This window comes from Gobio gobio (assembly GCF_949357685.1).
Source record: "Gobio gobio genome assembly, chromosome: 11".
NCBI classification, from domain to species: Eukaryota; Metazoa; Chordata; class Actinopteri; order Cypriniformes; family Gobionidae; genus Gobio; species Gobio gobio.
This window is the reverse complement of record NC_137104.1, coordinates 26,189,135-26,215,395: the sequence shown is the minus strand read 5'-3', so window position 1 is coordinate 26,215,395 and position 26,261 is coordinate 26,189,135. Positions and strand designations below refer to the sequence as shown.

The 26,261-nt window shown below is 37.9% G+C and overlaps 1 protein-coding gene across 2 annotated transcripts; it reads right to left on the bottom strand.

Annotated features, from left to right (window-relative positions):
• Positions 1-1,293: 1,293 nt before the first annotated feature.
• On the bottom strand, positions 1,294-26,261 carry zdhhc18b (zDHHC palmitoyltransferase 18b). 2 transcript variants are annotated; one of them, XM_079830264.1, is made up of 10 exons: positions 25,586-25,979; positions 22,994-23,154; positions 17,369-17,524; positions 12,386-12,523; positions 11,802-11,853; positions 10,202-10,304; positions 7,616-7,728; positions 7,404-7,500; positions 5,796-5,872; positions 1,863-2,692 (listed from the first exon to the last, which is right to left on the bottom strand). In XM_079830264.1, exons 1-9 carry the CDS (start codon positions 25,825-25,827, stop codon positions 5,831-5,833), a joined length of 1,104 nt encoding a protein of 367 aa, XP_079686390.1. In that variant the 5' UTR covers positions 25,828-25,979; the 3' UTR covers positions 1,863-2,692; positions 5,796-5,830. The 2 variants fall into 2 exon arrangements, with proteins under 2 accessions (XP_079686389.1, XP_079686390.1); XM_079830263.1 differs by lacking the exon at positions 5,796-5,872 and having other exon boundaries at positions 1,294-2,692; positions 25,586-26,261.

The following is a 26,261-nucleotide window of genomic DNA, read 5'->3' as shown; positions in this document are numbered from 1 at the left end:
TCCAACCGGCCTCACAACCGCAGACCAGATGGCGTCTGGCACTTTGGAGAGGTGTTCTCATGCTCACGGATGAATCCCGGTTTTCACTGTACAGGGCAGATGGCAGACATCGTGTATGACGTTGTGTGGGTGAACGGTTTGCTGATGTCAACGTTGTGGATCGAGTGGCCCATGGTTGCGGTGGATTTTGGTATGGGCAGGCAAATGTTATGGACACCGAACACAAGTGCATTTTATTGATGGCATTTTGAATGCACTGGGATACCGTGACGAGATCTTGAGGCCCATTGTGTGCCATTCATCCACGACCATCACCTCATGTTGCATCATGATAATGCACACCCCCATGTTGCAAGGATCTGAAAACCTCCCAGTTCTTGCTTGGCCAACATACTCACCGGACATGTCACCCATTGAGCATGTTTGGGATGCTCTGGATCGGTGTATACGACAGTGTGTTCCAGTTCCTGTCATTATCCAGCAACTTCACACAGCCATTGAAGAGGAGTGGACCCACATTCCACAGGCCACAATCAACAACCTGATCAACTCTATGAGGAGATGCGTTGCACTGCGTGAGGCAAATGGTGGTCACACCAGATACTGACTGGTTTCCGGACCCCCCAATACAGTAAAACTGCACATTTTAGAGTGGCCTTTTATTGTGGCCAGCCTAAGGCACACCTGTGCAATAATCATGCCGTCTAATCAGAATCTTGATATGCCACACCTGTGAGGTGGATGGATTATCTCGGCAAAGGAGAAGTGCTCACTAACACAGATTTAGACAGATTTGTGAACAATATTTGAGAGAAATAGGCCTTTTGCGTACATATAAAAAGCCTTAGATCTTTGAGTTCAGCTCATGAAAAATGGGGGCAAAAACAAAAGTGTTGCATTTATAATTTTGTTCAGTGTAATTTAAACTATAATACATTTATATTTAATTGTAATCAACATGCAAGTGTATATACCGTTTTGAAATACAACATGGAATAAATAAAAAGTGTTTTTTACAAGAGGTAGTATGCAGTGAGCTAGTATTCCATTCCAGACACAAACCTAGAACACTTTTGAATCCATAAATCCTAAATATCAGAATTACCAACTGATATTTCCTTTCACATGGTAATAAAATAAGCTTCACACATATTCTGTCACTCAGAATCACACTAGAAAATTAATGTTCTGAGCAAACAATTAATTGTACACTAAACAATGTAAACACCATGTCTGATGAGGCAGCACAGCTTTAAACATGGAAACATACCACAAACTCAAGGCTGGCCTGTTAGTTCTTCATATTTATTTGTGCAAATGTTGCAGAGGTCTTGAGAAACAGAGGATCAATTTCAGCATTCATAAATAACATTCAGTTTGCATATTAAGTGAAAACCTGGATAACAATAACACCCATATTCCCATTCCCATTCAAACACAAAGTGTCCACACATACAGTAGCACACGAGTCAAACAATGAGTAACTAAAACATTACAGTATTGCTGCATTGAGACATAGTGCATTAAGACTGTCCGATTACTAATTTACTGATAGACAGCAGTGGGTCAGGAATGCAACGTGAAGAACAGCCGATGTGACGAGGTTTAGAGAGAAGCACTCATATTACTTTTCTAGATCTTCAACACGGTGATCAGGAGACTCGGAGGCATCATCTCAACCACATTAGCAGGTACTTGTGCACACTTAATACCATGTTTCAAACACAATATGTAACAAAATCATGCTGAAGTCCTTTGGGAGAAAATAAGATTTCAACAAGACTCAACACGATGGATGAAGAATGATTGTGAGCTATATTCTCCAGGCATGCTCTTGTATTTTTATTTGTTTTGTTTTTTTTGCATAAAGATTGGTTTTTGCTTATTGAAGCTTGACCAATGTATCCCCAATGAGACCTAAAAGAGGTCAGAGAAATGGATCCCAGAGTTCATGTCCACATCGAGGACATCAGTGTTCTTGTTCCAATGTCGCGATGAAGCTCATTTTGGAACTCACTGTTAAGACTGACAATTGTCTTAAAGGCAATTGCCCTGCAGTTCAATTTTGAGACCTTTGTGCTTGTCTATATGGAAACACTCCGTATATGATTTACAAAGTTTTTCCACTTCATACCTGCTCTCCAGATTGCAACGTTCTACTGAACAGGAAGACCATAACACCACTGTCAGTTTACTACAACTGGAGGTCTTTCTGGAAATATTAGGCCTGTTTGTTCAAAGTCCCAACTGAAGCCACCCTACGAACCGATCAATCTCATGATGACAAACTCAAATAATCCAAGAAACGCATCCATGTGCACCACGACAGGTGGAGTCTCATTGCTCAGCGGAGAGAACTGAATTTTGGGTCTCTGTTCTTAGAGTCTTTCCGTCTTGAACTGTGGCTGTGATGGGGTCTTGGAGAGGAGTTGGATGTCTTGTGGGCCAGGTTGTGGGTGTGATGACTGGCTTGTTTTCCCTTTGATCTGTGATGGGAGTGATGTTTGTGAGGGGTGTTGGTCGACTGGCGTCCTCCATCGATTTTGGGCGGCTCCAGGGAAGGTGAAGGGGTGACCTCTGGAAGAGGCTCCAAGACGGCCGGCGCTGCTTGAGGTTTGGCCTGCGGACAGGAGCTTGTGAGGAGAGGAGATCGAGAGGCCGTTTCCAGCAGACCTTTGGTACCATGCGTGCACTGTGGAGGAAGATGGGAAAGGGTGAGGCGACATGGAAACAAAAGTTTATGACAGAAATTAAAAAGAACCAGGGATACGGGAATGGGTGTGACAAAGACAAAAAAGGGAAGTAGATTCAAGTTAGAAACAGCGGAAGTAAAAGGTTTAAAAGAGAAACTTAAATAGCTGAGCAACAGCAAATCAGATATCAGCGTCACTGATGACTCATGCAGATGATTCTTCTTTTGTTCTGCTATATAGAACTATATATGAACACTTGAGTCATATTGAATAAGTGCTCATATAAATTCAGCCTGGAGAGAACAACGGAAATTAACAACAGCAAAATCGTCAGAATTACAGATAAGGAGTCAAAAAAAACAACAACAAAAAAACAGATTACACAAAATACTGATAAAAGTTCAGTGAAAAATACAAATTCTACAATTATTTACTCACTCAAGTTGTTCCAAACTTATTTGACACCCTCTCCAGCACACTAAAGTTGTTTAGCAGAAGTGAAAATAGACATGTTCCAAAAAGGACAAACTAAAATGGAACTAAATACAGGGTTCCCACTCTTTCATGAACACCAGATTCAAGGACTTTTTAAAGCACCTTTTATTTTAAATCAAGTACAATAAATACGATAAAGGTGGGTGTGTTATTGCCAATATATCAGATACCTACTATACCTGTGTCTATCATTAATGCAGTAATGCTAAGGTATGTACTGACAACTAAATTACAATTTTACAAAATCCAATGAGGAAAGAGGCTGGTGTACAAGAGCGAGCGAGTTTTAACGAGAGATGCCATTTGCAGCGCTCTTACTCCTGCTTCTAACATTTATTTCACACTAGTTTTAGTTTTTTATAAATCATTACTTAATTAAAACATCAGAATATAGCGATAACATTGTATACATGATAATTGTTCATTTTTAGGCATTAAAAATATGCTAAATTATTTATTAAATCACCTGTACATGTACCTTTTTAAAAATCCATTTGAAGGCTTTTAAGACCTGCACATATATTATACTTAACATATATAATTGCTGCCGTAATAACGGCCCAATTCAAATGTTTACGTGCTTTTCTTCTTTTTATTTTTCGAGCGGTGATGAAATATTGCTCTTGTAAATACTTGCCAGTATTTCAGTAATGAAAGTCTAGATCTTTAAAATGCATCCAAATTACAGCAGAGCGCAACCGTAGGTGGCCCGCAGTGGTCAAAAAGGAAATAAACAGTGAATTTTGAAGTGATCTATTCTTGAAAACTCAGAGATGTGGATTCGGACGGCAATTAAATTACCACACGACTTTGGTGTTTGTCAACAACAGTAGGTAATTCGGCCAGGGATTTTTACACGGTGGTGGGAGAAAAACACTGACATTCTGGATTCAGACAGCAATAAAATCACAAACTAGCCCCTGTCAATGATGAAAATACCTTACGACCCACAAGAAACAATTACCATTCGAATAGGGCTTTTGACAGTAGATGGCGCTTATGGAACAGCAGAAATATATTGAAATAGCTTCCTCCCGTAATGCTGTTTTGTTCTGGCTTTGGCAGCGCATGAAGGCCAATTTTTGTAATAGCACCATGCTACTCTAACAAAATGCCGTTCATGCTTAATTCAAGCACTTTCAAGGACCTATGTTTGTTTTCAAGAACTTTACAGGCCTTGAATCCATGTATCTGAAATTCAAGAACCCTGTAAATAGCTGCAAATGCGACAAATTTGGTGAGTTCGTTACATGTTACATGTACTTAATACAGTAAATTAGGCATAATTACATCCAACTATCCCTAAACCAAACCATATTCCTAACCATAACCCTGTCAGCAAGTACATGTTGTTCATTAAAATTACTTAAATGTACAGTTACACTGTAACAAGGACACCTTAAAATAGTGGGTTACACTTTATTTGAAGGTGTCATTGTTAAAGTGTAATGATATATTTAAGTTATAATAATTACATGTAATTACTATAGGGTTAGAGTAGGATTAGTTGCATGTAATTACGCATAATTTACTGTTATTACTACAGTAACTACATGTAACGTGTAACAAGGACACTGTAAAATAAAATGTTACCAAATAGTGTAACTAAAATTTGTGACAATTTCAAATCATGCCATATTTCAAAAGTTATCGTCAGATATCATCTTTAGAATGCGCACCAGTATCTTCTAACGCACACAATAACAAACATCATGTGAGCCATGGTGTCCAATTCACAGACGTGATTCTTGAGGTTTAAGTCAAACTCGCTGAGTCACTTACCCTCACTAAACCACAAAGCCCGATATGACCAAACCCAAGAACCATTGTGATTAATATTTTAGCTTTGAGACACTTACATGGTAATGATATTTTTCATATGACGTGTAATTAAAAAAAATGCATATTCACAACAGTTTTGTTGCAATTCATTAATAATGGTATTCTAAAAAATAATATGAAGTAAATATGAAACTATGAACTAATAATCAAAAAATTTAAATATGAACTAAAGAGCTAAAAATAAAGTGTGAATAAGATTTCTCATACAAAACTTTTATATGGCCTCAGAGGGAATATAGATCATATGGACTATTTTAAAGATACGTTAACTGTGCTTTGCCCTTGCAGTAAACAGGGACTGTGAAGCTTCAAAATGCATTCAATGTACGGGGAAGAATATCGTGGATATTCTGCTTAACATATTTTGTTATTCACAGAAATCATCATACGGGTTTGGATCAACATGAGGGTGAGAAAATAATGACATAATTTGTCATTCTTGAGTGAATTATGACTAAGATTCTGGTCCACAGCATGATAAATAAAGCTTGACAAGATACAGTGGACTAAATCAAAGTCAAAAATATATTATTGCACACATTTACACAAACTAAACATGGAATAGTGGTCAGAATGGGAGGAGGAACAGCAGTGCTGATTGTGTGCTGATGCTGTAAAGCATCAGGCCAGACGCTGTGCATCAGCACTATTAGCTCTGGCAGCAGAAGTGAGGCAGCATGCAGGCCAAAAGCATGTGGAGCCAATGTGACGCCACCTACAGGAATCTATGAATGTGTCCGAAACACCCGCCTGAGTCTTACCAACCTCCCTACAATCCCCTACTTCTGCCCACTGAACCATCAGCTGGCACAAGACAGGGCGAAATCCAGGCAATCTTTTTCCTAAACACACATGCACACACACACAGAGGACAAGGGTTAATGTGCTAAGACCGGTAAGTGTAACACCACTAATGTGCACTAATGCATCGGAACATGCCAGGAAAACAAACAACTCGCCCTACATCATTAAATCAGGCCAGTAACAACGAATATACATGCAGGACAGGAATTCTGTGGTTTAGTTTGAAAAAAATATTTATTTAACATTAAAAGGCATTTTTAACATACACAAATATGTTCAAAAAGTACAAAAATGTCAGGAATGATCATTAAAAAAATACATTTAAACCCATGCTGATATAATACAAAATCACACAGGGAAACGTCCATGTCACATGCAAACCATTTCACAACATATACATGCGCACACGCACGCACGCGCACACACACACACACACACACACAATAATAATAATAAGGCAAGTATGAGTACAGCTACACTACTCCCACTACTGCCATTAACAGTGAACAGTGCATCAGTAAAGAGATGCATTAGCACCTTATTCGTTTTATTCTGCAAATCAAACAGATACTTTTCATAGTTGAACAGAAGTCATATTTAGATATACTCATTTCACAGAATACACGATGACATGGACTTTTCTGCACCAAGTTATAACCAGAAAACCGTGCACAAAAACTAGCGCTGTTTGTTTACTGGCGTGATGAGAGGCACTTTTGGTTGGTGACGAGGTTAACATCTAAGTATATTAACTAACTTAAAAATAATAACTTCAAGGCACATTCATGTTGATTAACACCCACTACAAAACCTAAAACAAAAACAAAAAGTTGTTACCAAAATTATACAAACAGCACGAGTTGTTTGTATATGTTCATAATAAAAACAACTTGAGTAACAAACAACCGTAATAAATAAAGCAAAAATAATAAAAAAAAAACATTTGACAGTTTGTTTATATCTGATGTTCAAGAGCACGATTGCATGTCATAATCTTGCAAATAAAGGGCTTCAAAAACAAACACCATCATGTGAAACTACAGCGTCTTTCCTGCTCACCAACTCAGAATTCTACACAACGTTACAGGAAGACAGAAGTTTCATATCCGCTTTTTGTAAATGTGCAACATGAAGCAGGTCAGCTACACCCATTCCTTTGTAAATCATCTACACTCTAAACCACTGATGTACGAGGGATCTGAACCATAGAGAATGAGTCCATAAACATTTACTTCCCTTTCAAGCTCAAAGTAAACACAAATCTCAACTAAATATGACTTTGACCAAGGCAGCACAGCTGTAACGGCTCTACTCAACACCAAACAAATCTGAGACAGCCGCACTTGGCTGCAGCCCAGCGACCCGAACGCAGTCTGACATCTAAATGAAGGGTGCGACCCATGCCAAAACGCATCAAACAACACAGCAAGAGAGAGGGGGTGCTCGGTTTGGAACAGACACGAGAAGTCAGGCTGTCGAGTGGTTCTGAATGGAGATGGCAGGTTGCTGTAGGGTTACGACCGGGGGTGGAGGAGGAGGAGGTCGGCCTGAGGTGACTGCACGTCCTACCATGTTTATGTCGTTTTTAGCAGCTGGAAGTTCGATTTCCACCGGACTGGTCTGGACGGAGTCATCGGAGGGCACGAAGCCTCGCCTGTCAATCAAACTGACAAGACGAGAGAGGAAGAATGGGAAGTCACTAGAAAAGGCACAGTAATAAATACAGGCTTCAACTGCACTATTTCAGCCTGCCGTGTATACACTCACTCTACTGATCTCACCTGGGTGGCATAGGTCCACAGAGCACAGAACAGCAGTTTTTGATCATACTGTTGTAGCTGTAGGGATTTCCAACGTCCTCATTTCCACTTTTCCCTGACCAGGAACCTTTAATCTGAAATATTGTGGGGAGGGGCGAGAAAAAAAAGATAGAGTTACATTAAAATATATATATTCAATCCAAGATTTATGTATTTGAACTGCATTTAAAGTTTCCATTCAATTTCCAATCCATTTGGATTATACAGTTTTAACACAAACTAATCAACTTAACGTGATGCATATTGGTCAGTCATACATAAATTAAACGTAAAATTGCTCTAATAGTACTAAGCAACAGAATTTATTTTAATAACCAGGTTTATATATTTATCAATAACATTCATCAGTCAACATTTTAAACTGGATGACCACAAACACAGTGGTTTAGGTCAAAGGGAGGGGAAAAACTGAACGAAACTGTCGTTCTGTCAGTTCCGCAAAGCATTTTTAACATAAGTATGATACAATTTCCAGTGATAAACCTGCGCTTACAATAACTGTTCTGTTAATAGCCCTCTGTCAACCTCACTGTCCTTGGGCGGGGACACAAAAATAGGGAAGTACACAAAAGCCTGTCAAAAGATTTGCAAACACTTTATAAGAATTATAAAGAAATAAAGTACTTACGAATCATTTGCAAACTATTAGTTTATAGTTAATTCATAGTCAATATATTGTAGTCTCTACATTGTTAATTAAAAGACTAAAAACAGAGTTCTCTATTCATTGTCACTAATTAACCAAAGTATTATTGTTTAATTAGCTCATATGTAAAGAGGTAGATGATGTTTTTATTATTATTTGCTCTGACACATGGGGAGAACAAGTATTTGATACACTGCCGATTTTGCAGGTTTTCCATGAAGAGGTCTGTAATTTTTATCATAGGTACACTTCAACGCTGAGTGACGGATTCAGATCTGGGGAATTTGGAGGTCAAGTCAACACCTCAAACTCGTTGTTGTGCTCCTCAAACCATTCCTGAACCATTTTTGCTTTATGGCAGGGCACATTATCCTGCTGAAAGAGACCACAGCCACCAGGAAATATCGTTTCCATGAAAGGGTGTACACGGTCTGCAACAATGCTTAGGTAGGTGGTACGTGTCAAAGTAACATCAAAAATGGATGACAGGACCCAAGGTTTCCCAGCAGAAAACTTGGCTTGCCTTCTTACCATAGTGCATCCTGGAGCCATGTGTTCCACAGGTAAGCGACACACATTCTCCTGCCATCCACGTGAGGTAAAAGAACGAAAGAAAACATGATTCATCAGACCAGGCCACCTTCTTCCACTGCTCCGTGGTCCAGTTCTGATGCTCACGTGTCCACTGTTGGTGCTTTCGGCGGTGGACTGGGGTCAGCATGGGTACCCTGACTGATCTGCGATGCACTGTGTATTCTGACACCTTTCTATCAGAACCAGCATTCACTTTTTTGGGCAAATTTTATCTACAGTAGCTCGTCTGTTTAATCCGACCACACTGGCCAACCTTCGCTCCCCACGTGCATGGGGACCCTGCCCATGACCCTGATGCCAGTTCACCACTGTTCCTTCCTTGGACCACTTTTGATAGATACTGACCACTGCAGACCGGGAACGCCCCACAAGAGCTGCAGTTTTGGAGATGCTCTGACCCAGTCGTCTAGCCATCACAATTTGGTCCTTGTCAAACTCGCTCAAATCCTTGCGCTTTCCCAGTTTTCCTGCTTCTAACATCAACTTTGAGGACAAAATGTTCACTTGCTGCCTAATATATCCCACCCACTAACAGGTGCCGTGATGAAGAAATAATCAGTGTTATTCACTTCACCTGTCAGTGGTCAATGTTATGCCTCATGGTTTATGTATATGAAGGGTGTGTTTAGGAGTAGAGTTAGATTAAGGCATAGAATATACAGTTTATACCATATAAAAACCATTACACCTATGGAGAGTTCCTGTAAATAACATATGCCAAGGTGTGTGTTTGTGTGTGTAATATATTTGTAAACATTTTAAGGAACAACTGAATAATAATGCAATTAATGTCTAATAAAGGTTGGTTTAAAGGACTTCTTTAATTACATTTTCCATGACCTAAAGTGAGAACTATTTACTTCTAATAAACAATTCAAAATGTACTACGATCTAATAAAACAATAATAATTGTGTTAATTACAGTGACAATGAATGAAAAACTCACTATTCCTATGAATATCTTAACAATATAGAGACTTCAATATATTAACTATGAATAAACGTATAGTTTGTTAATGATTTGCAGGTAATTTGTGTACTCTTTTTAAAGTGTTCCCAAAGACTTTTGCTGACAAATGAATGTGAATTTCTTGTTCCAGGTAACATTGAGTAAGAGTAAGCATCGTTCAATTACATATTCTACCGACACTGTAACAATAGAAAGCGGGTAGAAAATGGGTTACACTTTAAATTTAGGTCTAAATATTTTATATGGTGTACTACAGAAGAAAAAAAAGCAGCTGTATTTCAGAATAAATTAGCCCTGAAATTAAAAATGCATCAAGCTATGAAAGGAAAACACTCACATCCTCATTGGTAGTAAGATTTGCAGCCACCAGGTACGTATGAAAGCCTGAGAGGCCCAAAATGGACCACACAGAAAAGAAGCAAACCACTAACTCAAGAGCAGTGGACAGACGTCAAGGAAGGCTTCAGAATTTGCACAAATAAAGAAGAGCACAAATCAACACAATAAGGGATATTCTGGGTTAATTACAACTCGATCAACAGCATCTGTGGCTATAACTTTGACTACTCACTCAAGCAGTGTATTGATATTATAAATGGAAGCCTATGGGGGAGAGTGTAACATGACATGGGAGGGAAATTACGTGGCCAGAAATTAGGAATCCGTTCACTCTTTACAATAGAACTAAAAAAAAAAAATGTTTTACCTAAAACAAGGGAACAAATGAAGTCTTTGGAACGATTTTACTAAAATGAACAAAATGAATACACCAAGTCGCGACGGTAACTAATTCTTCATTCGCAGCCAATATATCTATATTTCCATATAGAAGTGTTTACAAACAGAAATACGATATTTTAGGCACCAAACAAATTCAGACCGCAGCAAAGGGGTCCAGCGCAAATGTTTTCTACTACCACGACGTATACGATCAAAACCCTGTATTTTAACATTTATTCCAGAGCAATGTCTTGCCTCATAGATTTCCATTGTAAGTGCATTACTATAGACTCAATTTGTGTTTGTTTTTACTAACTGAGGCAAGGCCGTAACCACCAGACATTGAGGGGGACAATACCTCGCAAATAATTAGAAATGGCCAAATTGTCCTCCCCAATATTTGATATTCTTGATGCTGCTCTGCTGTACTCCATTACATACCACTCTGTTTGTAGCTAGGATGACAAAAGTAAAATGTTAAATTTTTAGGTTGGTCTTAGTGGTCTAACAGCGCTTGTCACTGTCAGAATAAGGGAGATGGCCAATCAAATCAAAGAAGGCAGGGCTTACTGTTAGTGAGAATTCCAACACGACACTTCAGCTGTGAAAGAGTGCGTCGTAATATGCAAGTAGCTAAACAGTTAATATTTTGACAACTGTTTTACGATAAAAACTTTCAGAGACCAACAGTAATATCAAGTGATGCAAACTACTTGACATTTGATGAAATTTCACCATTTTGAATGGAAATGGCATTATTTATGTAAATAATAAGTGAATTTGACATGACAAGAAATGTTTTAAATTTTTACATATTAGGCAGATGGAAATAAGAGTGAATGTGTGCATATTTAAAAATATATTATTTGCAAATAGTTTACTTTATAACTACAATAGAACTGGAACTTTTTACCCTTCTTATTTCTTTTACTTTATTTCCTTAAAACCCTTTTAATCCTTTAATAATTAAAATTTTTTAAATAAACTACTAAGACCAATAACCCCCACCCCCCCTTGCCACGCAAAAAAAATATATTATTTAGTCCCCCCCCATGGTTACGGCCTTGAACTGAGGGACAAATTGAAATTATATTCTGTGTCACAGATGCTGTTCATAGAGCTTCACTTGTATTAACCTATAACAATCCTTTATGGAATAACAGACTTTGTTTTTAAAGATAAAAATCTGAAATCAGACATCAAAAATGAAAGGATATCTGGCAGGACTTGCTTGGAGAGCAAAAACCAACCCATTTCCTCCTTGTGACCCTATAAAAGAGAACATCAGTCAATAAAAGCTCATCTCAGATCTTAAGTCATTTAAGCTCAATAAGAGATTCACATGGCCACTTACAGGCTCATTTGGCATCTGTGTTTAACTTCACAAATGCAGCACAGTGCACCCAAACTAACTCTTTAAAAAGAGCTGATGTAAACACTACACTACCAGTCAAACATCTGGACAAATTTGGTAATATTAACAACATGTACTTACTATAGTAAGTACAGTAAACAGTAAATTATGCATAACTACATGCAACTAACCCTACTCCTAATATAGTAAGTACATTATTATCAATGTTAAAAACAGTTGGAAACTGATTATTTCATACATGTGGATGTGTAAAATAAAAGCATTAGAAAGAAATACCTAGTCTGGTTACAAATCTGTTTATACAAAAGAGAAAATGATCTGCTATCACTGAACAAATGTTTCAGTTCACACACCACTCGCTGTTACGTATATTTGCTCACGCTCAAAGATATAGAACTGTTGGCAAGTTAATGATATGACACATACTTAGAGCCAGGTGTGTGGTTACACAACCGAAGATGAAGGCCGTGAGGAAAGAGAGCGAGACGACAAAGGTGTAGAAGAAGCGGTAGTTGCGTTTTCCCACACAGTTCCCGACCCAAGGGCAGTGATGATCGAAGCGCTCTATAAAAGACAAGACATCAGGCCGTCACATGGTTCTTGATTTATTACAGCAGTAATTAAAAAGTCTGCTGGCTTAAGAACAAATGAGAACTTGAGAGATTAAACCAAAATACAAACTGGTCCAAACCAGCTTGCATAAACCCAATCACTATTAATAACACTGCTCCATCTGAGAAAGATAACATCCCACATGGATTCACAAGCAGAATAGTGTGAAACTGCAAACAGAAAAGAGATATATTGCCACTTCATACTGAATGTTACTAGATTACATTTTATGAAGACATTATGAGTGGTGTTAGTCAGTACAAAATAGTGCAACAGTGAAGTAAAAATCCAATTTATTTTCTTCATAGGAGAACTGTAACTTATAAACAGTTGAAGAGAGCTACTGTGAGCTATATACACTTTTGTTGAAGACTTTTGTGCATTTCAACTTATTCTTTCAATTATAAATTTGTGTTTAACAGCTGAATTCGGTGGAAAAACTACATTACCCATGATTCTGCAAAAAAAAAAAAGATCATATATATATAAAAGAAACGTTGCACAAAACGTTTATTCACAATGCTTCAAAGAATTGTAGTTACGTTACAGAGCATTGTACCTTTGTCTTTTTGTCAGATTTTTAAAATTTTGTCTCATTTCAACAGGGTTTAATCAGTCAAATTTAAGACTTGAAGACCTTTTTATGACCATTATGATTTTTAAATTTATGACCTACACGAATTACGATAAATAACTTCAGTCATTAAAATTCCTTTCAAAAGTCTTTATTATTGACTTTCATTGAAAGTAACAAGTTTTATTATTTAAAGAGTAATTATATTATTTCTTAATTAAGATTAAGAAACTGAAGCCTTCGCCTTCTTTTTCTTGAGTATCAAGAACACAGGAACACTTAACAATTGTAACATTGTAAAGTAACATTGTAAATTAACAATTATTTTATGGCATTACTTTCCAAAATAACAAGTCAGTCAAGTTAGTGTCTGGCACTGGATGCGACAGAAACGGAATCCCGCGCTGTACTTGGACCGGGTAACGCTAGTGACGGAGCCGAACAAAACAGACGGATCGCCTGCACCCGCTGCAGGCCTTTTACAGCAACGATATGCTTTTCCGACTTTGCATGCGACTTCAAGGCTTTTATGCCTAAACTAGACAGCTCCAACGTCTTCTTACACAGAGTGCAATAGGCTTGATACCGATTGTTAGCGACGGGCTTGAGCCAGGCCCAGTTCCAGAATCAAATCACTGAGGGTGCTTCTGAAATTACTGAGGTTGCTCTAGTAAATGTGCTCCACCACAGCAGTGTACAGTGAGAAATGTAGGATTATTTATTTACTATTCACTTTTACCAATAATTGGAATTTCACAAATATTTTGCTTCAAATTGTATATTAATCTATTAGTCTGCCTTTACATTACATTAGATTTTTTTAAGGTCATTACATTGTTTGGAGCATAAAAAAAAAAACCTATGTTATTTGCTATATCCTCTGCTCTGTAGAGGACACCATAACTATTTATTGAGAAAATGAAAAGACACGAATAGACAAAAACAATGGAATATTTTTTTTCATTCACCAGTCAATTTTTATGCTTCAAGCTTTTTTTATCCAAACTTTGTATAAAGATGATTCTCAATGTTATGAAAGATATAAAATAATAATTTGATACCATTTTACTATGCAATATGTGTGTAAACATGGCCATATGCCATTCCCATTCTATGCAATGCATCTATACACTGAATATAATTTGTATATTCATGTTTTGGGACAATATGTAATTATAAAAAGACGTGTCATAATATTTTCATAAGAATGTCTCATATTTCATAAGAATAGCCAAAACTTAAAACTGTGCATGTTGTCAGAGAAATTCGCTAAAATATAATTAACACCTCTATTCTGGGTCTCAGGAGGATATTTCTGTCTCGAGCAGAGTGGCATTTATATTTAGATGTCACTTCCTAAACTTTGCTGCATGCGATTGGCCGTCGGTCCTCTTAGCAGCAATAGTTTTATTCAATGAATGTTACAGACTGTAGCCTCGAAAGCAAGCCAAGATCGCTACGATCACTAAAATGCTGTTGCTTTGTCAGTTCATCGCGATCTCACAAAGCTCCGTTATAAAAAAGTTGTCAACAATAAATCGCTTACCTACATCGTGTCTTGTTAATGAGAGGTTTCGCGAGCCTGCATTAACTGCATAGCCTAAAAACGCTGCCGTTTTGAGCGGTGAGATTCTGATCACGTTCAAGAGATTAAGACGTGGCTAAATGTTTTTTATGACCTTGTATGGAAAATCCGGACGTTTTTATGACTTTTTATGGCCTTAAATTCTTATTGTTAAATGTATAACTTATGACCCCGCGGAAACCCTGTTTCAAATACTCAAAGTTTGCAATGTGATTGAGCTTGTAGCTGATTAGTTTGGTTCATCGCTTATAATACTTTAACAAAGAATTACTATTGCAAACATGAATGGGGAAAAATAAATATTTAGTATAGAAGAAAAAAAATCAAATAGCAAATTACGATAAAAATTCTGATTGCAATAAATAAAAACCCTAGTTTCTTGTGCTTGTTTGTAGGCCTGCACAATTTGGTTAAAATTGTGTGATTATCTCTCAATATGGCTATAAAATAATAATAACAATGATAAATTAAAATAAAAGTTAGTAAAAAAAAAACTACAATTTAAATACAAATTATTAAAAAATGCATTACAATAATGTTAACTTCATTTCCAAACATTAAACCAAAAAAACTTTTAATTTTGATGGAAAACCGTAGGGAGCTTAAAGTCCCCCTGAAATCAAAATGTAATTTTTTTGGCTTTTAGTATGAATATGTTAGTCTTACTGTTATCTATAAGCTAGTGTGCTCCAAAACAATGACAAAATTCACATTTAAAAGATAAAAGCATTCAAAACATCCAGTCTCTCACTTCCGCCAATATGGATCAACTTTGGATCGATTTTGATGACATCACGCTGCACTTCAGCTTCTCATCAGATTTTCTGTCCAATCAAATGCTCTCTAGAATCTGAAGCGTCCCACCCCCTATATAGACGCTGAAGCTGCGGCTGAAATCGGTAATTTGTTGACACATTAACTATTTTCTACATGGTGAATGGCACATAGTGCACTATATAGGGGATAGGGAACGATTCAGACAGTGTAAACATGCTTTCAGTAGAGGTTAAGTATGGTTTCACGCACACTGCCACAATGTGCACACAGTCTGCTCAGGTCCAAAGACATGAGAGCACAGCGAATCATATGCACGAGTCAGCGCAGACTACAAAGCATATCGGGCCCATTTGAATTCTGCACAGAATGCTATATTTCAAAGCGATATGGAGGAGATTGTGATGATAAATGGTTAGAGATTTTCCAGAACTGCGGCTTTACAGAGCTGAAAAGCTCTAGTAGAGCTGTGATATAAACAAAACACTATTGGCCGTTTTAAAAAAGGGGAGGAGCTGTTCGATACGTCCCGTCCTGTCTTCCCGTTTCATGGGGAAATTATGTCAACACATTGAATAATTCTGCACGTTTCAAGGCACTTCAGTGGGCCTTTAAATCTTCTCTTTTGTTGAGTGCTTCTCGTTACAAGAATGGAAAAATGTTTGCCGTATGTAGGGTCCCCAAATGCATGTTAAAGTGACCCAAACTGAGAGCAGATGCAGAGATTTTGGCGTTTTTGTGAAGCAGCATTTACTGTGAATTGAGCCGCTCTGAGAAGCTGAAAACACAGGTGGATCATGAGCAGCTAAACGAACACCACGCTGCTCTTCACTCTGAAGCCCGCATATTTAATAAAATCATAGTGCGATTTTATTACATTTCAAATGCTAAGCCATAAATCACGATTTTCTGTTTTATTTCAATTACCGGTAATAATGCAGCCTTACAAGGGACTGTTGCACTATGACGCTGCCATGATGACAAAATGCCATGGTGTTCTAGATATCTGGGTGACCTGCGTTCCAGAGCAGTACAGCATGGCGCTAGCAGTGCTAATGTCATGGGATTGATGAACTGTACATATGAACTGACAATGTATACCTAGAGTGCAATTTAACCATGCAGCTTGAAATAAACAGTGTCTATTTACTCTAATTGTAAACAGCCCGCCTTGTTGGCAAATGCTATTTGCACTAACTCCGCCCACTGACGTGTGGTTGGGCCAGATAAAAGGACAGAAAACACTGGTTTGTGTACAGCAGCGATAGGATAGTAATAGTATAAAATGCGCGGCAGAAAGTTGAGACGCAAATTGACCCGAGGTTCGAATCCGCCTTTAGCCGATCTTGCACTACTCACTTTTCCCATCACATATCAGATGGGAAAGGCACTTATTTTCAATAAAAATTAAGAAAATATTTGAAAAGTGGAAATAAAGTGTGAAAATTACGTATTTATCAGTTAGGGGTAGGTTTAGGGAAGGCTTTATTGACCCAATAAGGCAGCATTCATTTAATGACAAATATAATCATTTAAACTTATTATTGCATAGTGTTTAATGTACAACAACATTGAGGTGTAAATAGTATCTGCCACAATTTATACGTTTATAAATATCATCTAACTTAGTCAATTAGTATAAATATCATCACTTGCACTTGGTGCAAATAGCCGCTTCCTCAGATACAAGTATATGCCAAATGCATAAAGGTAAATGTAAACTTCTAAAATGAAGACATAGATTAGCAAACACTGCTAATAATTATCATTAAAAACAGGCCCAGATATGTGGAAACCAAGCCAAATAACAAAGCTGCACGTGAGCTCACTGTTCTCTGCCATACATCTCCTCCTCAACACTCACCCACACAGTTGTCACACAGGCTGCAGTGGGAGGTGCGTGGTGGGCGGAAGATCTTGCAGGTGAAGCAGTACTTGAGTTTAACCACCTGCTGATTGATGATGACCTCCTTTGTGCGCGGAGGGGGTCGATAGGATGAAGACGAGCCGGTTGGGTTGTCTGAGAGAGAGAAAATTATTTCCAGCAGAGGATGAAATGTCAGGAAGGAATTTCAATATGCAGTAATGCAGTAAAGATAACTGATTTTTAAAAGCTCTTTAAGTTGAACAGAGTTTCTAATAAGTGGCTCTAAATAAGACTTCCTGTTTATTGAAACAACTAGACGAACAGAATCAGGTTAAAGGTGTTAAGCACGAAGACAAGAAAACATTCTAAAGCAAGATAACACTGCTTTTGTTGCAAGCTTGAAAAAATCCATTGTGCAATCAATATTGCAATACATTATTTAAAAGGCGCTATTTTCACTGCTTCACATGCAAAATAATGCATTAATAACATTAAGCAAAAAGGCAATCCAAAGCTCTGCCTCAGAAAAAAAGACATGTCTTATGTTGGCTTTTGTTGTTGTATTCCTCTCTGAAAGTCACATTGAGTAAAAACATCTGTTCGATGAATGCACACTGTCCTATTCTGTTTCATACTGACCAAACTAATTTGGTCAACTTATTGTATTGCCTGCGTGCCTCTGATTTGATGAATTGGATGGAAAATATTATCCAATCGTGCGTGCACAAAATTTTAACCCCAAAAAAAAAAATTTAAACAACATTAAATGAATGTGATGCACTGTAAACAAAACTTTTTGCATTTCACTGTGCTGCTTTTCATTGTTTTTCTATGTAAATATGCGAGACACTGAGATCATGTCTCGCGCAAGGCACACAGCTTTCTAAAAACACTGTGCTCAAATTAAAAGATGTTCAAAGAAATGTGACAGTAGACACTGCTTTTTGTTTATTCCACTCTCCTGTTTTACATTTTTTAATTGAAAATCCTGAGAAGCAGGGTAGTGGAGTGAAAAAAAAAAACAATGGTCTAGACTAGACTAAGTTTTAAAAAGTTGAACTTCTAACTTGAGCGCTGTGTATTTGGAATAGCTGCAAACGATGCAAGATGTGAAGCACAACAGTTAAAGACATCAGTCTAGTGAGTGTTTACATAGAAAACAACAGAAAAGCAGTGGCGTGTAATGCAAAACACATTCTTCACACAGCAAACGTTTAACGTGCTTAAAAGATGCATGAAGTAAAAGGTCTAGAGATTTAAAAAAAATAATAATAATTTTAACTTGAGCGGCAATTTTTTAGAATAGCTTATCATAAGGAAGATGCTGCAAAAGACAAGGTCACAAGGCAACAGTCAGAGACATCAGTCTAGCGTGTTTACATAAAAAAAAAACATGGATTTTCTGATTCCAATTCAGTCATATCACATCATAAACTATACCTTATACAGTATTTGATCCTCAAAATCTCTCACAAACAAACTTGACTTAATTTCTGCCACTCAATTCGGTCTTGAAATTCCGACTTAAAATCAGCACAGCATTACCATTGAAAATGAAATTACATTCCAATGGTAGATTTAAAGGGTCGGAAATAACATGGGTCACAGATGTAAAACACATTTCTTATAACAGCAAACAAACTAAGACTTTATTCCAGAAAAGGCCAGTGAAGGTCAGAAGGGAGAAAAAAATTTGACTTGAGAAAAAAAAAAAAAAAAAAAAAAAAAAAAAAGGTCAGAAAGTGATACATCATGCTATGCTCCATTTATCAGCTCCTCACATTTCAGCCTGAAATGTAAACTAAATCCGCAGACTATTTCAGTTCTCTTATTGGCAGGTTATCTGTCTGAGGACAACCATGGTTGAATCTGCATGGATGAATAAGGTCACATTTATTGCAACCATCAGACAGGAATGTGTCGATCATCATTGACCAATAATAGCTTAATATACACTGATCAGGCATAACATTATGCCATAACCTAATATTGTTTGGTTCCCCTTTTGCTGCCAAAACAGCCCTGAACCAGAGGCATTGACTCCATTAAACCCCTGAAGATGTTCTGTGGAATCTGGCAACAAGATGTTAGCAGCAGATCCTTTAATTCCTGTAAGTTGCAAGATGGGACCTCCATGGATCGGACTTGTTTGTTCAGCACATCCCACAGATGCTCGATTGGATTGAGATCTGGGGATTTGGAGGCCAAGTCAACACCTCAAGCTCGTTGTGCTCCTCAAACCATTCCTGAACCATTTTTTGCTTTATCCGCATTATCCTGCTCAAAGAGGCCACAGCCACCAGGGAATACCGTTTCCATGAAAGGGTGGATATGGCAACAATGCTTAGGTAGGTGGTACGTGTCAAAGTAACATCCACATGGATGACAGGACCCAAGGTTTCCCAGCAGAACATTGCCCAAAGCATCACACCGCCTCCGCTGGCTTGCCTTCTTCTCATAGTGCATCCTGGTGAAAATTGCTTCACTACATTAACCAGACTGGCAGTTATACTAGGTTTCTGAAAAGAACAATACACGTGCAACATCTTTGCGGAGACATTGCAATGACAGCAACCCTACAGCAATGACAGCAAGAAACTAGAACTGTGCAATTTGTGCATCTCTTTCCTTCACAGCGGTGCACTTTCATTCCTCCGTAAAAGCCAAAATTTAACATCCAAATCATCTAGATCAGTGAATTTTGTAAAATACTGTCTACTGTTGCTAAACTGCAGCACATGCTCGATAATAAATAAATAAAGTTAATAAAATGTCATTAAGCCACGAAAGTGATACTGTTCCTCAAGCGTCTTTCTGTTAGCGCTAGGTGGAGTTTAACACAAAGAAGCAAAGTATACTTTGGGCTTTGGGTTCACACCTAAACGGTTCAACTCTTCAGACTGAGGTTCTGAAGAGCAACTTCTGGAGCTTGATCGAGATGGTACACAGCATATCGCCCGCGACAAGGATCATCGTGCCCGGCCGCTTCCCACATACCGACAAGGACATGAAAGGCTCAGTAGACTATTTGCTCTAAATGAATGGTAAATGTCATGGTGTAATGAACAAAAACTGCACTTTGAAAATAATTGGAATCTTTTCTGGCAGCGGCCAAGGCATTTTCATGCTGATGGCCTGCACCCCAGCAGAATCGGAGCGGATCTTCTGTCGGACAACATCTCCAAGACGCTACCATAGACGCACCATATGACAAGTAAGTCAAACTACACATGACAGTCTTTGTTCTACACATTTAACTGATAGAAGTGCGAGTGTAGTACATTTAGTAGAAACCAAATAGTGAGGTTAAACCAGGGATGTGTAAATTCGGTCCTCGAGGGCACTGCCCTGCAGGGTTTAGTTCCAACCCTAATCAATGCCTTCAGGATTACTAGAAAGCTACAGGCAGGTGAGTGTGATCAGGGTTGGAGCTAAACTCTGGACCGAGTTTGCCCATCCCTGGGTTAAACCATAAATCTACTATAGGATCTAGAAAAAAAAATCTGATTATGATTATACCAGAAAATCTTGAAATAAATACCTATAAAGCTAGGTCTCCTAAACATTAGATCACTCACACCCAAGGAGGTTATTGTAAATTAAATTGATCACAGATAATCGTTTTGATGTACTCTATCTGACTGAAACTTGGTTTAAACCAAAAATGAATATTTCGGTCGTAATGAGTCTAATCCAACAGGCTACTGTTATACGCACGAGCCCTGCCTGATTGATCGTGGCGGCGGTGTTGCAACTATCTATAGAGATATTCTTAATGTTACTCAGAAAACAGGACACCGGTTTAATTTGTTTGGAGTGCTTGTGCTAAATGTTACACTCTCAGATATACTCAGATATAAGAAATAAAATCCCTATTATCTCTTGCTTTGGCTACCGTATATAGACCTCCAGGGCCACATGTTGATTTCTTAAAAGAGTTTGCGGATTTTCTCTCAGACCTATTGGTCACTGTCGATAAAGCATTGATTGTCTGTGATTTTAACATTCACGTAGAGAATACAAATGACACTAGACCCACTTATCGTTTTAATCATACAGTAGATTTAAATCGCATGGATTCAATCCTACTGATATAGATATCCTACCGCAAAGCGATGATGTCACTGATCACTACCTTGTAACTTGCACACTATTAATATTTGCAATATGGTGACAATTCTCTGTCAACCAATCAACATTCTGCAGTGAGTCTAGCTCCAACCTTTAGTACTGGACTACGGTGCTAGGTACCTCAAAGGAGGGGAGCAAAAAAAGGGGTACGTATGGTTCGGAATTAGGGTACCATTCACAACTTCTGACAATGGAAATGGCAAAAATTGCACACCGTATAGAAACTGAACCATACCGCTCTGTGGAAACGAGCCATAATACTCTGAGCAGTCTTTGAGGCTTAACATATCCAATCAATTATCATGAACTTACGTGCCCCAATTTTGCATCATGTCTAGGAAAACTTTCCAGTGCAAGTTCAATTAATTAGATATTACATCTTATTCGGTTGTAAAATGTAAAGTGTTGCACATTTTATTGGTGCAAAGACTGCAGAGATAATATGCATTTTGTAAAACCTTTGAAAATGACGCACCACAATCACGCAGTGATCAAGTGTTCTCCAATGAGTAAACAAATCTTAAAACACTTGCGGTCTTTCATGCCCACTTGAACACTTTGGCCAAACTCTGGATATACGTCATGCAAGTAGATAAGTGCTCAAGTGCAAAAACCACAAGTGTGAGTATTTGGACAGGCCCAAAGTCTTTATGAAAGTCACTGAATAATTCATTCAAACCTATGTTTTTTCATTATTATTATTCATTCAAATTAGTTAAATGCCGCAATTAACATTTTATCAGAACCTCAAGTAAATGACATGTTATGGGCACTCTATCCCATAATGCAAAGCCCTAACTTTGTCGTCACATTTCCAGAATGATGGATGAACCAGAAACAATATCAGACATCTTTCTCGACTCGTTATATAAATCAACTGTCAAAAGATATTTTAGACAAACTTGGATTAAAAATGCAAAATAAGCTCATTTATTTTCATAGATAACTGTGCAGCACTCGCTGAAATAAACATGAAATACGGTGAGATCATGTGACAGTGTTGCAGACTATTTTTTATCAAATTTATCATTGCAAACTCGGGAGCTGGGACAATCAGGGTGTCGCAAGGGAGTGCTAGGGGGTCCGTGGAAAAGTTTATAGGGGGAAATTTTTTGTTTAAATAATAAATTTGATTAGAATAAGAATTTTTTTAATAAAAATATATATATATACACACACATAAGAGTGCAGTACAATAGTGAGTAGGGAAAAAATATAACGTAAATATATGAATTGAATATTTTCAAATTTATACATAAATGTCTTTAGACATAAAAATATATATATACATTTTAGAATGGTCTCTCACACAAAGATGATAATATTTTGGGGTATCTAAAAGATTACAAGTAAAAAAACTGGCATAGTGAACATATTACGTTTCACAAACTAGATAAAACATTTTTAAAAAGCTAGTATGCGATATACAGCCTACTCTAGTTATCACTTATGAACATAACCATGGACACGTGGAGAGGTGTGCTCCCTCACCGATTTGTTTCTCAATGTCTGCGGCCTCCTCTGGTGTTGCCCGGGGTAGAATCCCTGGATCTGTGAAGCTGGTCTGGAAGAGAGAGATGATCACAAACACAAAAAGGACCCCTGCGATGGCCGGGATGCAGCTGGTGAGGTGCTTCACCAGGAACGGGCAGCTGTAACCACAGAACGGCTCAATTAGGAAAACATTGATTGCGGAACAAAGAAGCTTTAAAATATAGTGCTCCATTAAACGGTTACTGTTCCATTCCCTGCAGCTCTGTGGATCCCAAATCCAATGTCTAAGGCTAAACCAATGCCCTATAAAGAGAACGAGAGACAGCTGTGGTTGTGTAAGAGGATCCAAACCAGAACTAACGTCTAAAGTGTTGCAGTACATTGAAAATAAATAACATAAACCTAATGTAATATAAAGATCTGAACTACAGTATCAAACTGAATCTCCACATAATGTGCTATCCACAAGGAATAGCTTTAAAATGAGGGGTATGATTAACACAAATTAAATGAGCCACTTTTAAATAACCATACATCATTAATTAAGTCCCTAAATGTGTCCTCAATACAAATAGAGTCTCGAGAGACACGGTACATTTCACATGCAGATTTATAGAAAAAATTATATTACTGTATAAATCAGAATAGCGAGGCAGGTTTTGCTCCAGTGAATATTTCTCAAAGTTTATTTTAGGTTTGTAGTATTCGCTTTGCCTACAAATGAACCGTTTCCAATATTAGCGTCTTGGAAAAGACACACATACACACTAAAAATAGACTGTTTGACAAAAAAAATGTTTGCCATATGCACACTTTGCAATGTATTATCAGGGCTAATATCGAGTCTACTGATATGGCACTATTTAGTGGATCTCTGAACTGCAACAAAATAATTCACAGGCAAAAAACGTATTTTAATAGCGGACACTAAAATACGTTTTTTTTTTTTACTGCTTTTTGTTTTACAACAAAAACATTTGTTGTAGTGTAATAAAATCATGAAATAATTGAGGTACTGCATATAGGTTAAATATAGGTACTGCACTTAAATATAAAAATAATATATTGATAAAAAAAACATTTCAGATTCAGTCCAATGCCTATAGAATGGCACAGTGTCACATAAATGGGGTAAAGTTGTCACAGTGGAAACCTACTGTTTATTAACACTAATGACCTGTTTTTTTTTGTTTAAGAAATACTTAAAAATTACATATCTTCATACAATTTATAAAATGTGACAACTCTGCCCAATCTGACACTTATGAAAAATACTTCTGTCAGTAAAATCTAATTAGTTAGACTTACTTAAAAAAAAAAAGTAGGTAAATCGATTGCCTTAAAAAAAAAAACAAGTAAAGTGAAATAGGAATAGCACGTTGTGCTAACAAATGCTTAGTTAGTATAGTTCACTTACACAAGTTCTAGTAACTAAAGAAGAACTGTAGAGGGTACTTGATCTTTTACTTAAGGTTTACTCTGGACTTAGTATAGCTACCATTGTTGTTGCCATTGTTGTGTTTTGCATGCTGAATGTTGAAGTCTGTGTGTTGCAAATGCAAGAATTTGTTACAAATATAGAGGGATCATGTCAACCCAATTAAGTTCCACAGGTGTTTATGACGGAAGTGTTAGCAATACAATTGTAAACGATCATTATATGACATAAAGGGAAGATTTACTTAGGTTGCTTTTAAAAGGTGTCTTAATTTCTGACTAAATCATTACCTGTAGTTAATTATTCAGTGCTAGGTCAACTTTTAAAAGCAACCTATGTATTACTTCTCTTCCTTTGAAACCAAATAACTGATTTCTTGTTGCATCACTGCATCAATAGGAAGAGAATTACAGTAATATGAATGTTTTTCTTTTTGCTTGATAAAATGGCACTCAAACCATCAATTAATCTTAACTTGGGTTTTCTGAGTAAACAAAGCATAGTATGTGAATAGTACAGATTACTAGATTTTTACAATTAAGTTAAGACATTAAGTAAAGTTGACTAGAAAAGGTGTTAGTTAGAATCACTGTTGGATTTTACAGTGTGAACAGCACAATCTTGCAGTGACAAATTCTTCATTCTGACCCCTGACTTGGCTTATGGGATAGTTCTTTTTAAAATGCAATACATTAAAAGGGAATTATTTAGTGTAGCGCCACACGATCATTCTAACATGCAGACCTATTATTATTATCATCATCATCATCATCATCATCAATAAAAACTGCCGTTTTATATTTTTGTATAGAAATCATTAATCTTTTTTTTAATGCTACCACTGACTGACATTGTATAAACAAAACAGCTCAGAATACAATCAGAGATTGTAATTTTTGAAGCAGGTGTTTGAGACCAACACACAAAACCACTGGTAGACTAAAAATAGGCATTGATGTAATCGGACTTTATCTACCCAAACCCTGACCGCGTTCAGGTGTGACAGGATCTTCACCCCGATCTCCTCTAGGCCTATATTATTGTGTTCCTCGTGCTTCAGACAGCACAACAACACTGCACGCTTGATGTTCTAGCCACAGCCAGCTAAGACAGTGACCATGCGGTGTACCAGCCAAAGGCATCAGACTCACTCGAACACGAAGAAGAGTCCGCTGGTGAGCAGGATGAGTCCCAGTGTGAGCGGCAGCACGCCGCTCTGACGCGCCACGATGATGCGACCGTCACAGTAGAAGCGATTCTTCCCGGGAAACACCTCCCATTTTCTCCGGGCTCGTTTGGGCTTGTGCTCGGGTAGAGGTCGCGGGGGAGGCGTCGGGGTCGGTGTCGCGAGTGCCTGAGGATCTATTTGCTGATATTCGCGGTTTTTCATCATTCACGGCGGTGAAATCGCGCTCAGTGTCCATCAAACATCAGCTGCAGCGCGATACGAGCGGATAGATGTCGCTTAATAGTGGCATTACACAAACACTGCACGCACACACGCCGAGCGCGTCCCGCTTTATTGGCAAACAGATCGCGATCCGCGAAACGCGACGGATTTGCCAGCATATGACGTAACGCGATATGCAGCGGCGACGTCACAAACGCGTCCTCGCTGCTCGATAATAAACCAGCGGCTTCGGTCGTTTGTGTTAACTCGAACGAACGCTTCACCTTCAAATGCGAACGCTCCGGTTCTGCTTTCATTCTCCGGTGAATGGTGGATGCCGAATGAGGATCGGTATTTACATTTAGAGCACAATAAAAGATGATTTGCCGCACAGATTCATACCGCCGCACAGATGAGGTGGATGACACACAGGATGT

Coding starts and splice junctions, on each gene's coding strand:
- zdhhc18b (XM_079830263.1), bottom strand. CDS start 25,827: ATGATGAAAAACCGCGAATATCAGCAAATAGATCCTCAGGCACTCGCG. Junction 23,155..25,585: donor GGACTCTTCTTCGTGTTCGA/GTGAGTCTGATG, acceptor CTGTGGTTACAG/CTGCCCGTTCCTGGTGAAGC. Junction 17,525..22,993: donor AGACATTGAGAAACAAATCG/GTGAGGGAGCAC, acceptor TCTCTCTCTCAG/ACAACCCAACCGGCTCGTCT.